Below are 21,448 nucleotides of genomic sequence, written 5' to 3' on the forward strand. Positions count from 1 at the left end.
ACTTTCTTTCCTCTCAGAAAGCCAGAGTATTTAATTTACACACATGTGAGTAGAGTCCAAATCCAATTCCAAAAGGTTAACTGTTGGAACTGTACTTCCCTTAAGGGGTTTTCAGCATACTTAGTCCTGGTTATGGTTATGGACTTCAAACAGAATATTTAACTTTTCCCCTTAAAACATTTTGGCCAATCCCAAAACATGCATGAAGGTTCATAACAGTTCCCTGAGGGCACAATTCACAGATTGGAGAATGAGCCATAATAGACTTCTAATGTTGGTGAAAAGGAGGTAACAAGGTAGAAATGGTCAACATGGGGCTGCTGGATGGCTCATAGGGTTAGGGCACCACACTGTGGTGCATGGAAGAACCTCCTGGCCTTGGATTGAATCTGGACCATGCCAGTGCAGACTGCGGCCTGTAGCTCTATATCAGTGGTCACCAACCCTGTTGCTGAGGTTGGAGTGAAAGCCAACAGGACATTAGATCTCCAGGAACAGGGTTGGAGACCCCTGCGATTGCCGCTTGCGTCACCCAGGGTATGCGAGGGTAATTCGGTGGTCGGATAGGTGTTTGTGTTTCACCGCTCTTGAGTGACCCCCACTGGCCGAAAAGGGTGCAAGACTGCATGCAAAGCCACATCTGAAAGGCATTCCTCCAACACTTCTCTCTGTGAGCTTAGTTGAAGTCCATGACATAAAAAATAACCATCTGGCAACACCACGTGTTTCGGAGGACAAAATGTGGATGTTTCAGACGATTGGACATTCAGACTGTTGGACATTCCAGGTAGGAATTCGATATGTAGAGGTCCGGGTTTGGCAGCAAATAGAATGTAAAAATTTAAATATGATTTTACGTTTTACTCTTGAATATACTACTAACACCATGGGGGGTGTTATCAAAGAGGGATATCATCTCGATTTTATAATTGGATTATGCTTTCAGTACTGTCACCAAGCTTTGTATTTTACTCATTTTTCTCAAAATGACACATGAAAAAGAATTACACAAGGTTTGAATGAGGCTACTGGGATTTATTCATTATTGTTTTTCGGTAAGATTAATCTAGCATTTAATTCCATCTCATCAATATAATAATTTCCTTTAATTTTTCCACCTGTTATAAACAGGGACTGGCAGCTCAGGTCTATCTGTCATGTGTAATTTGCCTGAATTATTTGCCTGCAGAGACAACTCTACTCTTATTGCATTCAAGCACATAACAATTTGTCAGTGCTCCAGAAATGAATACTGGGAACATTTCTATACAAAATGGTGTTACAATCTGTCCCAATTCTACCTCCCAATTGTTGTTTAATTTTCAGCACCATTGTTTCCAAGTATTATTTCTATTGACACTTGCCACCTGTTTCTCCAAATGGCCATACCTGACTATCCATGGTTTATGAATCATAGTTATGTCATTGCAATTCACTATAACTGCAGTAATGGTCTAAGAATGATGCAAAGGCCACAGATGAATGTTTCTGACGGATGAATATGTGCTTGGCAGAAGACAACATCCAACAGCCATGCATCCAGCATTGACTGTGATGTTCGATATGAGCTGGAAACTCTCTTGCCACCTTTTATGGTTAAGGAGTATCAGTAATATATTATATATGCATGTCAGCCGAAAATATGAATTGTATCTGCCTCTCGCAAACCCTGCATGCAAAAAGGACCCAGTACACAGCATACTCATCTCATAGTCATAGTACATATCATATTCCAGGCAGATGTCAAGCTACTGTGGATTAAGTTGTGCATGATAGCAATTACATCTGCCAGGTGGTAACCACGAAAAAAGGAATTAAGCACACTTTCTGTATTCAAAGGCACATTTTCATTGATATGCTGTCTAATAACATTTCTGCATCATCTATACAAAACATTCACATTTTGGTGAATCATTAAGAGCTTACAACAAATACACCTGACAAAAAAATCAGGTGTTCAAAATCCATGTGAACACCCAACATGAAAAGAGTACACATATGAATTATAAAAATAATCCTGCTAATAAGATGATGCTAACCTATGCTATTTCCAGTCACATTTCAGCAGCCACACGTGAAAATGAGACATTATAGAGCTTCAGAAAGAAATATGAAGAAATGAAAACTGGATATCTGATGACAGACGCCCCATGTAGTTCTGATTGAGCTTTGTTTTGTATCTGGTGGATGGTGTTATGTCAGTGCACAGTTCATTGTAAATGAAAAATATTGTCTACTTATTGAGTAGTTTTCTGTGGTTTGTTCACAGAACATAGAAAATTATCAGGCAGCCTTTCATCTTTCACCATCCTTTATGTAGAAAATGATGGATTTCAAAGCTGTCAGTTGAGTAACAACTTACAATTTAGGATAATATGCAGTGGATCTTCACAAATTGCAGAAAGTCACACCAAGAACCCCAGGGAGTTCATCAAGTTATGAAAAGTGGGAAAAACTTTTTGCCAAGAAGTTTAGGGCTCAGTTCTACAGGGAGCTATTGAGGAAAGCAAAACCTATTTTCACTTATCTTGAAATGTTATAAATAAAATAGATTATAACTTAATCCATTACCTATACAGCGCAGTGCATAAGTATTTGGACAATGGTACAATTTCTGTTGCTTTGGCAGGCCACTGTCCAAACACTTAAGGACTGCACTGTATTTGGAGAGTAATGGGTGCTCATGTCATTGTGGCTGCTATCAGCATCTCTATCAGCTGCTGCCTGTCTCTGGCACCTTCCGAGCCAGAGACAGGTTTTTCCCAATCCTTTCCTGCCCGTTGTTAAAAACAAAACTGCAGTCATTCAGTACAGCAATCCCTAATTTGTATTATCATATTGGAGCTCTTCCTGTTCCCTGTACATAATTGAGCTCATAATCATACCATAATGGATGAAAGTACAATTCTGAGAGGAATAAGTAATTACACATAATGCTCAGAGAGGACAGGGAGAAGACTCCTGCAATTAGCAGAACGTCTTAGTGTTTCATGCTGAATGAAACCTGGAAACACAATGTAACATAATAGCCTTCACAACAAACCAAAAGTCACATTGATATAATCTGAACTGGACATTTCACCCACCTTTCTCTCCTGAATCTATCTGAGAATTAATTATATCAGAACACAGAATTATAAAATGGGTCCGAACACATACAGTACAGAAAACTGATATTGCTACATCAACTACAATTCTAAATATTGCTTAACTGACATAAATGGTGTCTGTCACGTATGTATTGATAAGCCACAACAACCCGCTGGCAATGTAAGAGGATGAGGCTGCTTTGTGGCAGAGAGCAGGTGTACTGCCATGTCAGTCTATAACATAAGTGAGAATTCTGTCATGACCGCTCAGGGTTGGAACGTCTTGGGCCAGTCAGCATCAGAGAGGGTGGGTGACATCATAATAATAGCCCATGCAAGCTCCCGACAGTTCTCAAGACCTGACCTGCCAATGGATTGACATCTCTGCGTCCAACGCTTTGTAATTGTGATAAAGAAACAGTTGGAGGGAGGGGAACATGCTCGCTAGCCAATAGGAAGTGAGGACAGATGATAAGCAAACAGCACCAGCTAAAAGAAAGTTAGCTGTGGCTGGCAGCATCTGGTTATTTTACCCAGGTCTGTGAGAGTTCCAGCAAAAATACTTTTAAAAACTGCTTGGATGCACACTCGAGAGCTGACTGGATCATTCAGAAGTACATGATGGGAGAAAGACCTTTGATTGTGTTTTGGCAGTTCAGTCACTCTAAAGGTTTAAAGGCACAACAAGGCCAAGACAAAAGCTGTTGCCATGTTTGATTTGTATTTGTGTCAACACTGCTTCTTTTGGTGACAAAGTGAAAGCATTCACCTTGACCCCCCTTTTTCCAAAATGTATCTCTAATTCTTTAAGCAAGATGTTTCCAGTTTGCTTAATAATGTTTGACACATTTCAGACAACACATTTCATAATTAACCCAAGCTTATCTACTAAGTCAATCAGAGTGTGCAGTGGCCCAGAAATATGATTAGGCACTAATCTTAAACTGATCTATGTTGGATGTGTTTTTTGTTGTTGTTTTTTTTAACTTCCTTATGAAAACCTAGTTTTCAAGGAAAATGACCCGACAGCCAACATAAGAAGAGAACACTGGCTTGATTTTTCTCACAATTCCTTATCCCATATATGAGTCAAATGCAGGGAATAATACATAAGACCTGTAATATCGACACATATCACCCTTTATCAATGTAAATAACCTCCAATTAAAACACACAGTTTGCAATTTACACAATGTCCTGGAGTACAGAGCAAAAACAGCAAGAATTGTGCCACTATCCATTCAGTTACAGAAGGCAAGTTTTTGGGGGGTTGTAATTAAACAAACAGCTTTTTATATTTTTTGCTCTCCATAGCTCTATGGCAATGACCTTTCCGTTGGGATCATCTCACCCTCAGGAAAACAGGAACATTTCAGATCTGGGTCAAATACCTATTCTGAAAAGTTTAACTCTTTAAATACTGGCAAACACTCATGCAAATCCCTGAGGCATTTGACATTTGAAACTGTGATTTATCTGCAGGATTTTTGCTGATGACTACAGGCTTTCCAAAAAATTCAGTTTTCAGAATGGGGGGTGGGGAGTGGCTGTAAAATCTCCCTTGAGGAAAGCATTGAAAACCACACCACATTTAAGAACAGTCTTTATATGGATTGGGTTACAGAGAAAATGTTATGTGCCTGACCCTGGGTTCAGCAAACATGCTCTAACTTAGCCTGGAGGCAACCCCTGCCTGTGTAATGCATGTGAACGCCCTCTCTAGGAAAATTAACATCTCTACTTGGCAGTTACATACAGTACTGCAATGTCTAGGATCGTGTATCCTCAACAACTGCTGAAGTAAAGCTTCCAAGCCTCACCATTTCTGAAGCAGGACAGGGGGCAGTTACCAGTATTTAACTCTTACATGGGAACCAATGAATGTAAGAGTTAAATACTCACATCTTTCTTTTCTTCAAAGAAGTATATTGTTAAGGAAACCCCACTAATCTTATATTTCTCTTTCTATTTCAACACATAACTATTGAAACTATACATTTTCATGGAGGAAGCAGCATTACTATATTTTCTAAAATCGAACACTGTTCTGACAACAGAGAAGCGTTTGGTTTTCTAGTGGTTTATTCACTACATACAGACACCGATTATACTGAAGGCTTAAGTACTATATATTTCAGCTTGGATAAATATATTACATAATATATATTTGAGACCCTAAAATGAATATGCGGGGCACAAAATGCAACAATAAGTCTGTTGTGGTTCTCTGTTTATAGCTATATGAATTATAGATGATTCTATTAGATGAACAAATGCCCTCTGTTGAAGAGCGTTTTCTTATTAGTCTGAAACATATGGCGTGGACCTTTTAGCAATGATTTATGGCAATCTTGAGAACACAGACAGGAGGTTTTCACAATCCATATTCATCTTTGCAAATATATTGTCAGAAATATGAGGCTTATTATTTTGAAAAATGAATTCATATTGGAAACAAGTGATATAGTGCCGGTGCTGCATTGCTTTAATGCAGTGCATTTGCATTTATATTACAATGTACATCTAATAATGATGTAATTGGCTGCTAATGATGGATCTTACATTGTGTTGCATAACATATTTGGTACATAGCCTATAACATTCTGTATGCTAGGCATGGACTGGCTGTTGGGAAGGGCGGGAGTATTCCCAAGGGCCAGTCTGTTTGGATCTTCATGGGCCGGTCTGTTTTTTAGCTGCAAGGTATAGCTACATACATTAACTTCAATTCATTTTATGGTCTCTCTCTCTCTCTCTCTCTCTCTCTCTCTCTCTCTCTCTCAGTACTACTGTATGTCAACTGAAGGATTGACATTCCCATCAATACAGTAGAATAAAAGCCCTTTGGGTGAATTCAAATTCATTTAGAACACTCTTCTTCTAGACGTTTAATGTATCATGAAGTATCTCTGTTTCAACATTTTGGTTTTCGGGTTCTACTATTATACATTGAAAATATTATGGAAAAAGTGCAGTTGAGAAAACATAATTTCTACAGGGGATGCATCCGACCCCGTGGAAATGATGTTTGAGAAAGCCGTCATCTGTCGCCTGTAATCTTTATGCCCTGACATTGAAACGGTACCAGTGTAGCACCTTGCCCCTTCTCCACCAAACTACAGATATTTCAAAGGCAAACTAGTCACTATCACAACCAAAGGCGTGAGAAAATTTTTTCATCACTCCAGTGTTGCTGCATGTAAAACCCATTGTTTGGCATATGCAGAGTAACTTCACTATTCCCCCCCCCAAAAAAAAAAATCAACTGTTGTCATTTTAGGGGGCTTAGCCTAGCTACACCCCTGGTGGAGGTTGCTGGTAAATACAATTGGGCACTCCATTTGTGAAGAAAGAGGGAGAATAAATAAGTAAAAATAAACAAAATAAAAAGAAGAAAGAAGAAAGTTCACTGGGACAAGTAGATTGCAATTTTTTTCTGAAACTGAAAACCATTTTTTAAGACATGGAACTGACAAGTTCTGGTTTATCTCAACATGGAATCTTCCTCCTGATCTTGTATGTCTTTAAAAATAACAAGTGGAGGAGCAGCGATGTGTTTATAGGCGACGGCCTGCAGACATTATTTTTCTTCCTTTTTCCGTGGTAACTGCAAGGCTGTAGGAGTGCTTCTGAGTGAATTTATGGACTGGCCCTCTTGAAGCTGAAGTTGAGCAAAACCAAACACATTCTTCCTCACTTAAGGACAGAGGAGTCTCAGCTCTAAATCGTGCCCAGGAGGAACAGAGAATTACTAATTATACATATAAGGGAATCCTTTCATATTTTAGGAAGCACTGAACACTGAAGCTGCCACAAAAAGGCAAAAGCCAGCACTAGCACTGTACTATAACATGAATATGACACCTCGACATTTGAACAGTGATGAACATTCACTATGGAACATCCACTATGATGGTGCACATTGATACTCGCTTTTACGAAGTCCAGTGATCCAAGGGAACTTCAGGGAATTTGTTCCATGTGACATATACCCATTGCTCATTTTTCTTGAACTGTTGAAATTTGATCCGGACATTTAAGCTATTACTGAGAAGGTAGAAGATAAAAGCATTTGCACAATGCAAGAAAAACAAGATTTGCCATGAATTATGGCGCCCTGCCAGATATATTAAAAACCATGCTGGCCTGTGTGGGTGGACACCCATGTAAAGAAATACAGAGCATGTGCTACTTTTTTACATTTGACCAAATGCTGTCTAAATATCTCTGACTTATACTCAGACTGCCCTTGATCAAGCTGGTCACATTTAATTTAATTTTTACCAGCTCAACAAAATTCCTAAAGACATAAAAAGGTCAGTGACTGCATTCCTTTTCAACTTAAGGGCCCACACGCATCAACTTTCTCTTCCTGGATTTAGTATCTCAAGCAGCCACAAAACGTTTGCAAAGAGCAGTGATGTAGGTTTTTTGAGAAGTCTCTAACCTTGCCCCAGAGAACCCAATGGTCAGCTCTCTGTGTTAACATTTAGCAACGGCATCTGATAATTATGCTAAAAACATACGTCGTGTCACATGGGAAATTGTTTTACCAATAGCCTGGTAAAATAGCACATTGACTGTAAAATATGCATACTTAATAACATTACCAAATGTAATTTTCTTCTTTTGAATAAGAACTGAACACAAATCGGAAGCTCCAAGTTCTCTGACATCGCATACAAATATTTGTTTGTGGTGCAGCAACAGTTCAAGTAACTGGGTTGAACATCCTAGCTACATCCTACATCCAACTACAGTAACATTAAACTTAGTAGTCACTGCGGACATTTTGTAGGTTGCAGATATATAAACTTTATTTAGTATTGAAAAACTACTTTACTATCCCTAGCGGACTATGGATACATAATCACCATGCTGCTGTGGTTTTCAAATTGAGAACTGTATGCAGATACCTGGAACTCGCAGTTGGCAGGGGACTGCTGTAATTATGCTATGTTTCTCGCCTGGGGCTACTGGCAGAAGCTGGAGTTAATACCGTACCATACCATAGGGCCTATCCACACACAAGAGAAATGCCTTAACAGAATGAGACACCCAGCATACCCTGTTCCTTTGTAAACCGACTGTCACAATACACTGTAACGTCAATAGTGCATTGAATGCATCATACCATCAAAATATTTAACATCCAGCTGACCCATATGTGTGGTAGCGCTCAATATTGCTGCGATTCACCTTGGATCTCAATTAATTTGGCCACAGTGTCACCCAGGGAAGGGTTGCCGTCAGGGTAGATAGGATAACCCCCACTCCATCACACACAAGTGGCTACGCCCCTGTTGTGGCCTTGCGGTGGCTACTCATACACAATTATGACAGTGCTTGGCAAGATGCTAGTCACACAGGTCTGAAGTGCCTGGGATGGAAGCAACATGCATACAGAAAATGCTATTCCCCAGACACAAATGCTGTGTGAATACAGTAGACGGTGTCCGCAAGAATACAGCACTTCAGTGTAGCACAGACAGAAATTAATGCTTCAACACTTGAAGTAAATGTAAGTTGTGTTATAGGAGGGAACCAAAGAATATGCACCTTACAATTTTGGTTTCCTTTGATTTGGTAATAGGCTTGAATAATCTTTGATACAGTCCACACACAGATACACACACATGCATGCACACTCACACACATACATACATAAATATACGTATATTAATACATATATAAAAATATGTAGCTTACAGTATATAATAGTGGCACATGGTGGATGGGGATTTATCACTGACAGACTGGAGACTGTCTTACTATGACTATAGATTTTCTGCATTTATGGCAAATGCTTTCAGAGTAGATCAATAAAGCAATTCAGAGCTCTTAATATAAAGCAGCAATTGAACAATTTAAACTGTTCTTGAGACACCCCAAAATCCATTCAAATCTAGAGCACCCTTTTGTTATGTTTCTGTGAGCGTGTTTGTCTAAAAAGTACTGATAGTCCACATATTTTATCACTATACTTATACTGTATATTGTGCAAGGGGCAGAGTTTCTTTGTGCTTCTTTAATGTTTATATTAATGTTAATTTTATTTAAAGTCAAAGAAAAGTCCTAATTTTATGTCCACAGGATATTTATGTAAATGACTAATGCATATTACATTTGCACATGGACTGGCCCTATTGTTTAACTCTTAAAAGTATGATGATAGTGAATGATTATTGTGGCATATATGTTTGTTTTAATTAGAAATGTGTTTCATCTGCTGTATAGAAGGAAGAAAGCAAGATGCAATCCCATGTTAATAACTATATTTTTGTAAAATATGAGGGGATGCTAGTTTTAATCCCTCAATCTGTAGCTCACTGTAAACGCCAAAATAAAAATGAAAAGTGCAAATAAAAGTGCAAATAAATAAATAAATATATAAATGATACTGACAACAGCCTCAGAATAAGTGTGACTTAATGGCGGAAGGGCAGGTGAGCAGAGAGGTCCTGAACCAGCCATCTATAATAAATGACAGGTGGACAGGCCTTCCCTCTTAGGTTCCTGTGCTGGTGTTTCTAATGCACTGTATGGTGTGTTCATTATTTATTGAAAACCCAATTTAATAGCAGTTTCAAGTGAAGGTTTGTATCACGAAAAGAAGCAACTCCTGCTTTTTTTACCTTTTATTGCAATTTATACATATGCCACACCACTTTCTTTTCTACATTCATCTGAATCCATAGTAAAGGTAATCATTTTTGTTTTCTGATTGCGATGACAATGTAATCAAAATGGTTGCTATTCTCTGTTTAAGTTTTTAGTTTATTTGCACATCTCTGTATGGACACAACACATTACAAAGGCCAGCACAACACTATACCGGAAACCTGCAAAAATCCTGCAAGGATGTTTATAGCAGACCTGTTTTACCATTCAAGTGGCTATAATGGTTATAATAACCACAGCACAACTAAGTACTGTTTTATGCTTTAACGTGATAGATTTGTATAATATTGTAAAATCTGTCCTTGAAGGAAAGTAAAATAACACTTGGCTCCCTAAATGCGCATGTGTAAATGTAATGTAGCGTCACTGCAAACATTGAGACAACTGTGCTGTTATTGTTTCTTGTAATGAGACCTCCCCTCACCCCCTTATTATGCTCGTAATAGTCACAGTTGTACATCACAGGTCCCTAAACGGGAGAGGAAATTAAATAAAAGCTCTTCGGTGCTCATTTAGTGTGCCTTGCAAGTCATTCCCAGGGTGCTTTGGGAAAATAAGGTCCCTGGGCCAGGTCAGCAAGGAACACTAATTAGCCGGCGCTTCAGGTGGATGCACAAGTCATTCCTCATTACTTGTGAACAACCTCAATGGCAGTTAGCCGCCACACGTAAAATAATGGGATACATGTTTCTTTCTTAATGTTTTATGAGGTAAAGTTTGAAGGCCGTGCACATATGAATTTCAAAATCAATAGGCAAATATGCAGCATGGTTCAGTTATGTTATGCCAAATTAATTTGCTAACCACTTAATGTACCTGTTATGATTGATATGGACTGAGCATATAGCCTGCTTTCAATTTCCTTTTAAGCAGCATTGGGTTCATACAGTGAGTTGCTTTATGTGGGAAAAACTGTGACAAGCTAACGTCAACTGCTTCCTTATGTGGGAATACAGTGAAGCACACTTTCAAATGATGTGACAAATTCTGCAAGGTAATAGAATGCTCAAGGCAGCTCTGAATATAAACAGGACAGTTTCATCACTCTTAAGTTTGTAGAAGGTTCTTCTGAAACTCTGCGGCATTCCATTCCATTGTATAGGAAACTGATGCAATCTTGTGTCGTGCAGCATGCTTATACTAACAATGGGAGTGTGTTGTTTGGAACTAGGGAATTATGAAAAACTTCCCCAGACTGCCAAACATGTAAACGACTGATTCAAAGGCTTTGGTACATCACAGAGAAGCGGAGATCACACAACAAATGTGTACCTTCAGGGGCTCCAGCCTGGAAAGAGACCTTCCATGCTATCTCCTCAGTTTGTACACGCAATACATTTTCTATGCTTTCTGTGAGTCCAGGGGCCTGTTCCACAAAGCAGGATTACAGAGTAAACTGGATAACTGCAATGAGTATAATCCTCCCAATCTGGAACATGAACCGAATTAAAAAGAACTGTTGTGTTTACTCTGCAGTTATCTGGCTAACTCCTGCTTTGTTCATTGGGTGCAGATGAGTATAATGCTCGGATTGAGGTTCCACAGTGACCTGAGATACTACAAATCCCAGCTAGTGGAGAGTATTTTGTTTACATCACAGGGCTAGCTGTGAAATTTTTATACACCCACATTTGCATGGAAACCAGTGGTTGACCTGTTTCACAGCATTCACAGCAGGTCATTATTAATGGAATTCAGCTGCATTATGTTTCTTCTCTATTAAAGGACTAATGAAAATCATTTTGAGGTATAATTCTAAAATTCATTTTCTATAATTCATGCATGATAGAATGTCTTGAATATCAAGTTTCCGAAACAGTCCGGAAGTCACAGCAATTCATTTGAAGCACCGACATATCCTTCCTCCTTCCTCAATGAATATACATGGAAACCAAGAATGTATGTTTGCCAGTGGCATGGAAATTGTACAACCACAGGCAGTTAGTCTGTTAGTGGGATCTATATTTAGTGCAGGTCAAATCTGTTTACAGCGTGTAACCTGACATTTAGCGGGGTGAGTCATGGAGATTAAATATGAAGGAGACCACCTTTGGGGCAGCTTGAATTTGGCCAAGAAATCAACAGATAATGATAAAGATCACCACAGCCCATGAAATGTCACCTTATAGTGACAGAGCAGAGGTGAGCCACAAAATGGCAAGGGTAGCCTTTTCAAAAAGGCTTGATTATATGTCAGAACAGCACTGGATTATTTCAGCTTCAACAACATGTCCTGGATGTATCACAAATAATCCATCACCCTGGTGATCAGGAGGTGAAGGGTGTGTTAGCTGTGTGTTAGAAGGCCAACTGAAGTAAACTCTGAAAATACTTAAAATACCATCTGAAAATACCAGCGAAGACCAGCTTGGATTGTAAAATGGTTTAAGATAGTTCAAGCTGTATTTGACCTTTCTAGCTGGTTAGAGTTGATCTGTGGCTGGACAAAGCTAGTCTCTAGCTGGTTAAAGCTGGTTAAACTTAGAGTAGAGTAAGCTGGTGGTCAACTAGTGGACTAGCTGGCTATATGGGCTGGTCAGATGGTGAAGAGCTAGTTGACCAGCTAAAATGATCAAAAACACAGGTTAAGCCAGTTTAGGCTGATTTTAAATTGAATTTTGACAAACTAGCAGAGGATAAAAAATGATTCACAAAGTGGTCTCTGTGTGGAATAGCTTGCCATGTCAGGTAGTGGAGGCAGAAACTCTTGGGGTTTTCAAGACCAGGCTTGATACTGTGTTAGTGTTTAGGTAAACAAGGCATTAGGTACACTTTAGTGGTTGGAAAAAGGTGAGCACTGCTGGGCTGAATGGCTTGTTCTCATCATTATGTTATGTTATGTAAAGATTTACGAGGGCGAAGGACTCATTTTTACTACAGTGTAAGTAGGGTACAAACACAGAGCTGAGTATTTAATGTGCAGCCATCCAGATAAAACAACAGATGACCATTCTATGTCCTGGGAAAGCCTCTCCTCGCCTCCTTCCCCTTTCCCAGGAGCAATAATTTGACTCTCCAAAGCTAGGGTAGCCTCTCTGAGGAATTTATATTCTCTTGTGGTCAAATCTGGGATGGTGGACCCAGGGGACCCAAAGCCAATAGCCTCAGTTCATAATGAACTGGTCCCTGTAAGTCTATTCATCACGCACCTTTCTGCAGGACTCCACATATAGGTCTTGATTGGGTAAAGGAAGATGAATGACTCTTTATTGCTGCTGACGTTGAGGAGCCAGTTATGGTCCTCTTCTGTCGACTGTTGAAATTTCAGAGCAAACCAACTGTCCACACCCAGTGTCAGAAGTATCTGCACTACTTCGATCGGATTTCAAGTTCAAAAATAATTTTAACCCAATGTGTGTCCAAGTATTCTGATTTTGTGAGGCAGCTGTTTGGGTGATCCATTCATACATGCAATAAGAGAAGAAAAACCTGTTAAGTCAAACAAATATGAGAAGTTGGAGATTTTTTGATGGCAGATGCACCCACCTAACCCTCAAGGCAGAGAGTCACTTAGCATTAAAATACTGACAAATTTATTGAGGTCCATAAAACCGGTTTTGGCTCGACCATCACAGCGAGCTTTAACGAGGGGTTGAAGAGGCAAACTCAACGGCAGCCGGGCGTGAGAATTATGCCAAGAGTCCCTTTAAAATTCCGCGAGGATCCTACCAACGGCGGGCAAAAAAAGTCAAATAACAGAACGGAAGCGAAACGCCGACAACCAGCTACGACAAAGGAAGACGCCACGGCATTTTCACACCTCTACAGCCGAACGCGCGCGGCCAGAGACCGCTGACAGAGAGCAGAGATGACAGCCCGCTCTGAACGGCATACAGCATGTAACGGCAGTTCCGGGGGGGGCACGCGCAACATTAAAGCGGGAGCGGCGGAATGAAGACCCCCCCACCCCCACCCCCCACCCCGCACCCGGAGGACAGCGGCCGCTGCTTACCTCGTGCCTTTGTCTCCCATGGCGAGGACCGGTGCGTCCAGGCGTCTCCCTGGCGGCTGAGGGAGCGGAGGGGCGCTGACGTGCGGAGGGATGTGAGGGGGGGAGATGTGACTTCCGCAGCCACTCAGCCCGGTGGAGGCACGGAGGAGGCGAGGGAGGCTCTCGGCAGTCAGCTGTACACAGCCTCTCCGCCCTGCACTCTCCTGCTAAATCCAATTAAAACAGCATCGCTAATGGTGCTTCGAACACACACGCTCACACGCACGCACGCACACAGACAGACGGACACACACGCGCACGCGAAAACACCCACACCCACGCGTGCACGCAAAATGAGGGAAAAAAAAACTCTCCAGTGCTCAGAGGACGGGGTTTTCCGTTTTGTTTTCAGCGGGGTTGTTGAATTGTGGTGTAAATCCAGGGGAAGAGATTAAACCTCAGTGGGGGTGAGAAATCCTGGAGACCGCTCTCAATGGGAATCTTTCAACCCTTCCGTTCTACCGGTCTGCTCCCTCCCGCCTCTCTCTCCCTCTCCCTCTCTCTCTCTCTTTCTCTCTCTCCCCTCCTCCCCTACCCTCCCTTACGCTCCCTCTCTCTCTCTCACTCTGTCTCTCAGACACACACTCAGCGCGTGTGTGCGCGTGTGACTGCGCGTGCATGCACGCGCTATGCGTTGATGAGCGCACAAGCCTGTTTTCTCCATCGAAAGGCTCATCTTAAAAAGCGCAGCAACGGTGGGGAGACAGAGAGTAACGGGGATGACAGTGGCCCCACAGCTCAGTCACGGGGTCCCTGGGGAAAAACATTTTGGTGAGGCCTTATTTCATGTCGTTGCGCTGACATAATTTCAGAAGAGGCCGTATCTCATCGCTGTCGCCCCTGCAAGCAGTGCATCAGTAGAGTGTTCACCCATCCCCTCACTGCATTAAACAGATTGCCGACATGCTGATTAATTGCTGCAAGTCGCATGGAAGAGAGAGTAATGCGCTCTACCCCGCTAAACATAAACATAATTACTTCCACGGCGCTACTTCCATGCAGTGAGTTTTAATGTCGCCACACATGATCAGCGTAAGAGCTTTTTCCGCGCTAAATAAATGTGGCAAATCTATATGATCAAGCTTAGCACATGGACCATTTCCAGAGCATTTTATGAAGCAATTCAGTGAATTACTTGAATGCTCAAGTCACTTGTAATTCCAAAATACCCTGAGAAAAATGTGATGTGAAGGGATTTATTGTAAACAGGCACTTAATTGGTCTTCATTTTACTGTGAGGAAAAAGGGGCAAGTGCAGTTTTATAAGGGCCACCATTTCCCCAGAGCAACATATTATTGGAAACTATGCTTGCCAGCAAACCTGAGTAATTGCTCTGGATTCTAATACTTTTCCGTGGTCTACTGATCTTGCCTGACGCAACAGAGCCTGCCAATAGGACCGAGCAGGTTTTGCATGGTGCGGGAGTATTTCATAGGCACTTAATTTACCCAGGTCTGATTGCCAGTCATTGCATTATTTACTACTACCACCAAACTCTTTCCTGCTCAAAATGTTGCATGATCCATGTTATGTACTGCATTCCATTAACATCAGAGCATGTTCAGACTCAGGTAGTGTTAATGGGGAGATATGGCAGGCGAGTGAATTGATTTGACAGCAGAAAGGTAAGGAGATGTGATGAAAATACTTTCATTATTTATAAAGTGAATTGTAATCTACAGCATTTGCATTAGGTCATCATTTTAACATGGATTATATTTTTTAATTAATCAAATGTGAAAGGTTGCAACCTTGGACTTCATCCTGCTTTTGATAAATATTAGATTGAGTTGATCAAATTACTTGATGGCAGGTATCTGCTACAACCTTCACTTACACCTATGTTGGATTGATTATGCTCATTTTGTTCCACCGATGACACAAATTTGCACTGACTAGTAATTTCCTTTTGTCAACTTTATTCACGTACAATATTATATTTCATGCAAATTTAGGCTTTGCTCAAGGTGTGGCTTAAAAATGGCAACTGAAATCATGTGTAAATAATCGCATAATCACATAATTATGTGATTTGCCTATTTGCCTAATTCACATTTTAGCAGTGGGGTTAAAAACTGAGACAAGTAATGGGCACCCAGATTGTTTCATATGGCCCTCTATGGTCAAATTTACCCATACAATTCAGCCTATGCACCTTTATTTATATTAAAAATACATCATGAACAGTAATACTAATTTATTGAAAGTATGGTGGTAATGTGTCCAAGGAATTCTGAAAGAATCTTGGTCTGTGCCGCGTTTTTTAGTCCAATGGACATATTTGGGCCCTTAGTCACCACCTTTCACCCTACGAGCGATGGCCCTAATTACAGGAGATCGAAGCTCTCCAGCCCTGGATAAAATCCACAGGCGTACACCGAGATTTTGTGATTCAGGCTGACACTGTCACTAACAGTGTAATGTACCTTTAAGAGATGGATGCTTAATCTGCATGTATTAGACTTGCAGAGTGAAACAAAAACAAAATCATCTTCGCCCAAAGAGACGAGGAATCATTAAAGATGCAGAAGTAGTTTTGATGTCAATGTTTTGGCAGGAAAAGTCAGTACTAATACTTAGACTGCAACCCACTGTAAAATAGAATCAATAGACTGCGTTCAACATCAACAGCATATACCAGAAATATTAACATTACAAGGATAATATTTTTTATGAATTATCCTTATAAAGGCTTTATTCCTGCGTTGTTTAGGCTATTAAGCAAATTAGTAAATGTATTGTATTATTACATAATTGGCACATTATCTTTATATTTAAAAAGCAATGTGTGAAATATTGCCCTGCATTTCATAACCTTATGCGCATTCGGTTTCATGCAATCGTCTCAAAAAGGTGAATTCTAGTGAATATAAGACATGTTCATATGGCATTTACCCCAAGGGAGATAAACATAAATATATTATTGTAAAACTACTGGCATTCCTAGTTTTGGGGAACTTGGGTAATGATACATTAATTTAATGGTGAATATACATGGTTGATATACACTTAGTGAGGAGATAAAACATGAAATTTGACCTGAAACTTCATTCAGATTTAATTTATATTCAACAAGCATTTCCAAGCAAATCTTCTAATTTCATGACATTTCAATCACTGCACTTGAGATAAAAAGTAATGTCTGTGATAAAATATGGGAGATTTTTTTGCTCAGAGATTTTCTGTCCTCAGGAACAAAATCATTGAAATTGATCTGAGATAAACAGACAAATTACTCATTTTAAATGTTAAATAATATCATTTTGGCCTGGAGGAAAGACAATGAAGTGACATCTCTCCTCTCCTCTGAGCTTGGCTCTTAAAGATGATTCTATCTCATGAATGGTTCATTAATTAATTTGTGAATGTTCGGATATTGCCCCACATTTTTTGATACTGAAAACATTGTCCGTGACATGTCAATAAATCGTTATGGGCAGGGCCATTTTTCCTAAAACAGCCATAACTCATGCTTTGGCCAATTATCACAAATCTTTGTGAGCATGTTGAAGTCTCCACATGCTATTGCCACATACAATTTGGGATCAGTCATTAGGGGACTCTATAACAAATGCACAGCTTTGAAAGAGTGTATCTTTGGCTATGGGGTAATGGAAAATACTATAACTTACATCAGTAGATCCAACTCCTTCTGATACCTTAGGCTCAAGAAACATCAGCAGCAATAATAATAACTTGACAATGACAAACACCATGGCAGGCATCAAAAGCACAAAATGCGGTTGAATTGTATACCCGAACCTGAAGACCCATCACAACCTTAAACTCAGGATGTAACTACACATTGTGCCCGTCAAGTTAATTACAACAGAGGCGTGGTTGTTGTCCCGACACGTCCGGAAAGATTCGAAATGACTTTCGGCCTTGAGCAGACACCCAATTAACACTGTTTTCGTCCATGTATGCTTGTGTATTTTTAATGCATAATTGTCATGTCAGGTGGGTACAGGCACCCTGCTGAGGCATGTGATGTGGCCGCAGGCAACATAATGAAACCTGGAGGGGAATGAAACTGTAAAAGTGCCCAGTAACTGCTTTGACATAAGCCTTGTCAGCAGCCGTGTATTACCATGATCGCTTAAAGGCTAATGATTCTCCACTTAATGGCTTGAAAATAACAAAGACGAAGCAATTTGAATGTATTTACAGCCTGGTAATTATTATTATTCGGGGATTGCATTTCTGCCTTGGGTTTATAAGGAAAGTGAAGTCCGAAAGGAAGGTCCACAGATGTCATAATTTTGTGGTAAAGAGTGACCACCTTCCCTGAGCAAACGCATGCCCTGGAAGCCTCCCTATGACTCATTCCTGCTGGTCAATGATCTCTCATTCCATTAAAGTGCATTAGTTTCGGAACGTTTACATTGTACAGATTTTAGGGAGACTTTAACAACTTTTTTTTTTGTTAACTAAACTAAATAAATGCTGAAACAATAAGACCCACAAACCAAAGTAGAAAACCCACTTAAAAGGAAATTCCACTGCAAGACAACATTAATCTCATTAACAGATCATGTTTTAACTGATTAAGTTACTCTTAGTGGCTGGCTAAAGCAATGTCTGAAAAGAAATGGCAGCAAGTCTCATAATGACATACACCTCTACCCTTGCAAATTTTTGAAGAACTTCAATGAGCTAATTTGAATTTGACCTCCCATACTGTGTGGAGGGGGCATTGATCAAACTCAGAGAGTTGCAGGCTTGCTGCTATTCCAACTTTAAACAGTATTAGCTTGCAAGCTAGCTAGCATAGTAGACTTGGCTCAAAGACTTATTGGCTACCCATTAGCTGAATATAATATTTCAAATTATTTTTGGCAAATGATGCACTGGACGGTGACACTTTTCACTGGAGATTTTGATGGAATCCATTTTGAAACTGAATACACTGTTAAGGAGATAGGATGAAGGTGTGAGCCACTAAAGCCACTTGCTCGAGAGTAACATTAGCCTCTCTCAAAGAACGGCTTCCAGGCCCGCTGAAAAAAAACAGCCGAGGCTAGGTTTTGAAACAGCTGGTAGCTGGGCAAGCTAAAAGCACTAGCTGGTAAACTAGCCCATACCCGGCTACACCAGCGTTAAAACCAGTTTGGTCATGCTGGTAAACCAGCTCATACCCAGCTACACCAGCGTTAAGACCAGTTTGGTAATGCTTATAAACCAGCTCATACCTAGCTAGACCAGGTTGACCGCTCAATTTTTAGCTGGTCAGTCTAGCATAGCTGAAGTAATAATGTCCAGTTCCTCTGTTTGTATTCAGTAAGTGGCAGGCTTCAGAACAGTGAACCCAATAGCGAGACCACAGGAATAAAGTTCAAAGTCTATTAACTTCGAGGCAGGGTAAATGGTGATGTTCGAGAACCAGCAAGTTCGTAAAAACGATAATCCCCACTTGGGTCCGGTGGATACAACAAAGGAAATCCAAAGAGTAGCTGAGTCACAGGCAGAGGGTAAAAAACAACAAGGCAGTCCAAACTGGCAGATAAACAGAAACAAAATCCAAAAGGGCAAACTGGTAAATCAAACAGAGACCAAACACAGTGGGTCGATAATGTACAGATGGGAAATCCAGGATACAGAAGTCGAAAACAAAACAGGTCGATACACAGGTAATCAGACAGGAAAACCTGCTGGAAGGTATGCCTAAAGCACATGACTATCTGGCAATGAAAGACAGAAACAGAGGGGTTTAAATACACAGCTAATGAGGGGGAAATAATAATCAGATGTGCACGCTAACCAGGAAGTGAAAACAGGTGAAACGAATGAATGTGAATGACTGGGGAGACATATGGAAGGCACAGAGGGAAATAAAAAGCGAAAACACTGGGGACTTAGGCATAAAATAGATAACAGAAAACACAGATCATGACAGTAAGCATGGCAACCTGTGACTGCCATTGTCTTAAGCCTGCCCATACACTGTGCCTGCCCGGTAAAGCTGGAAACTGGAGCATATCTCTGCACTCCCTACATGCACAGAGTTGGCTGAGTGCTCATTTTAATCAAGAGGGCTGCTACTCTTCTACAAATGAAAAAGAATACCCAAGGCAACATTTCCCTTTAACGGCTTGCTACGATCTCCTACTACTAGGTACTATCTCCTACTGTTTCACACGGTATGCAAGAGTAATGGTTATAATCTGCGTGGATGGACAAAGAGAGTGGGGAACTGATGAATTCCCAAAAGTTAAGGGAGGAAATGCTAACCACCCCCCCCCCCCTCCCCTCCCCTCCAGTGCTTACATCAGTGCTGCTCCAGGACCCTGCTTTTCAAACCTAAACGAGGAAAATGGCGGAGTTCAGTCGAGCTGTTTAACATAAATCTGCCGTTTGACAGAGGTGATGATTTCTCCCTCCTCTGCCCACACGCTGCAGTCATAATGGGTGGCGGGAGGGTTTTTCACTGTGTCACTGAGCGTGTTGCCATGGCAACACGGTCATGATATAATCCATGGACTGATCTCCCCTCCAGAGACCTGTCTCTCTCTCTCACGCAGGCCTCCATCATTTCAGATGTGAGCGCTAAGGACTGCAAAGCGACTCTTTTACACACCCGTCATGCAGATCCCAGACACTGCACAGACCACTGGGCTGTAAGAGAGAGAGAGAGCTAACTGCAGTCGCCTTCAATTTTATAACATTCTGCATGCTAATGGATAAAACATACAGATCTAATATAGTGTTCAAATGGTTAAGCGTCAAGTTACAGTACTATTCAAATCGTTAAGCCTGAAGTTATCATACTGTTCTCCTGGTTAAGCATCAAATTACTATACTATTCAACTGGTTAAGCATCAGTTTATACTGTTCAAATCGTTAAGCCTCAAGTTATCATACTATTCAACTGGTTAAGCATCAAGTTATACAGTTCAAATGAGGGCGGCCTGTAGCGTAGTGGTTAGGGTAAATGACTGGGACAAGGTCGGTGGTTCTAATCCCGGTGTAGCCACAATAAGATCCGCACAGCCGTGTGGGCCCTTGAGCAGGGCCCTTAACCCTGCACTGCTCCAGGGGAGGATTGTCTCCTGCTTAGTCTAATCAACTGTACGTCGCTCTGGATAAGAGCGTCTGCCAAATGCGAATAATGTAATGTAATGTAATGTAAAATGGTTAAGCATCAATATATCATGCTGTCCAACTGGTTAAGCATCAAGTTGTACTATTCAAATGGTTAAGCATCATTATCATACTGTTCAAAGGGTAAGCATCAAGTTATATCCTGTTCAAATGGCTAAGCATCATTATCATACTGTTCAAATGGGGTAAACGTCAAACATATCCCTACTCTTAAAATGGTTAAGCATCAATTTATCAATTGTCACAGTATCAAAGGTCAAAGGTGAGATACGCATGGATTCTGGTTCAAGCTAATCAATCATGAGCAGAGAGGACGCAGAGTCTCTTTTTCTCGCCCTCTGGACACCCTACAAGATCAAGCAGACATTTCATTGATTACTGCCACACGAAACCATGGCAGTAACATCGGTGTACTAATGATCATGACCAGAGGCCATCCATTTTGTTTAAGATCCAGTTTCTTAAAGACAAAATGCCAACACATTATGTTTTACTCTTATTCACTGCAAACCAAACATTTCATTCCTTAATCCTCCAATTTCTTCAATCAGGCATGTAACAGTAAAAGTAATGTTATCTCAAAGC

General features: G+C 40.6%; 1 protein-coding gene across 1 annotated transcript in view; it reads right to left on the reverse strand.

Moving 5' to 3' along the window:
• LOC133132697 (beta-arrestin-1) overlaps positions 1-14,236 on the reverse strand; it is a 30,653-nt gene extending 16,417 nt beyond the window's left edge. Inside the window, exon 1 of the mRNA XM_061248338.1 lies at positions 13,723-14,236. Coding sequence (XP_061104322.1) covers positions 13,723-13,742 — 20 coding nt within the window. The 5' untranslated portion in view covers positions 13,743-14,236. The remainder of the gene's footprint in view (positions 1-13,722) is intronic.
• Positions 14,237-21,448: the final 7,212 nt, after the last annotated feature.

This window comes from Conger conger, chromosome 7 (genome assembly GCF_963514075.1).
Source record: "Conger conger chromosome 7, fConCon1.1, whole genome shotgun sequence".
Taxonomy (NCBI): domain Eukaryota; kingdom Metazoa; phylum Chordata; class Actinopteri; order Anguilliformes; family Congridae; genus Conger; species Conger conger.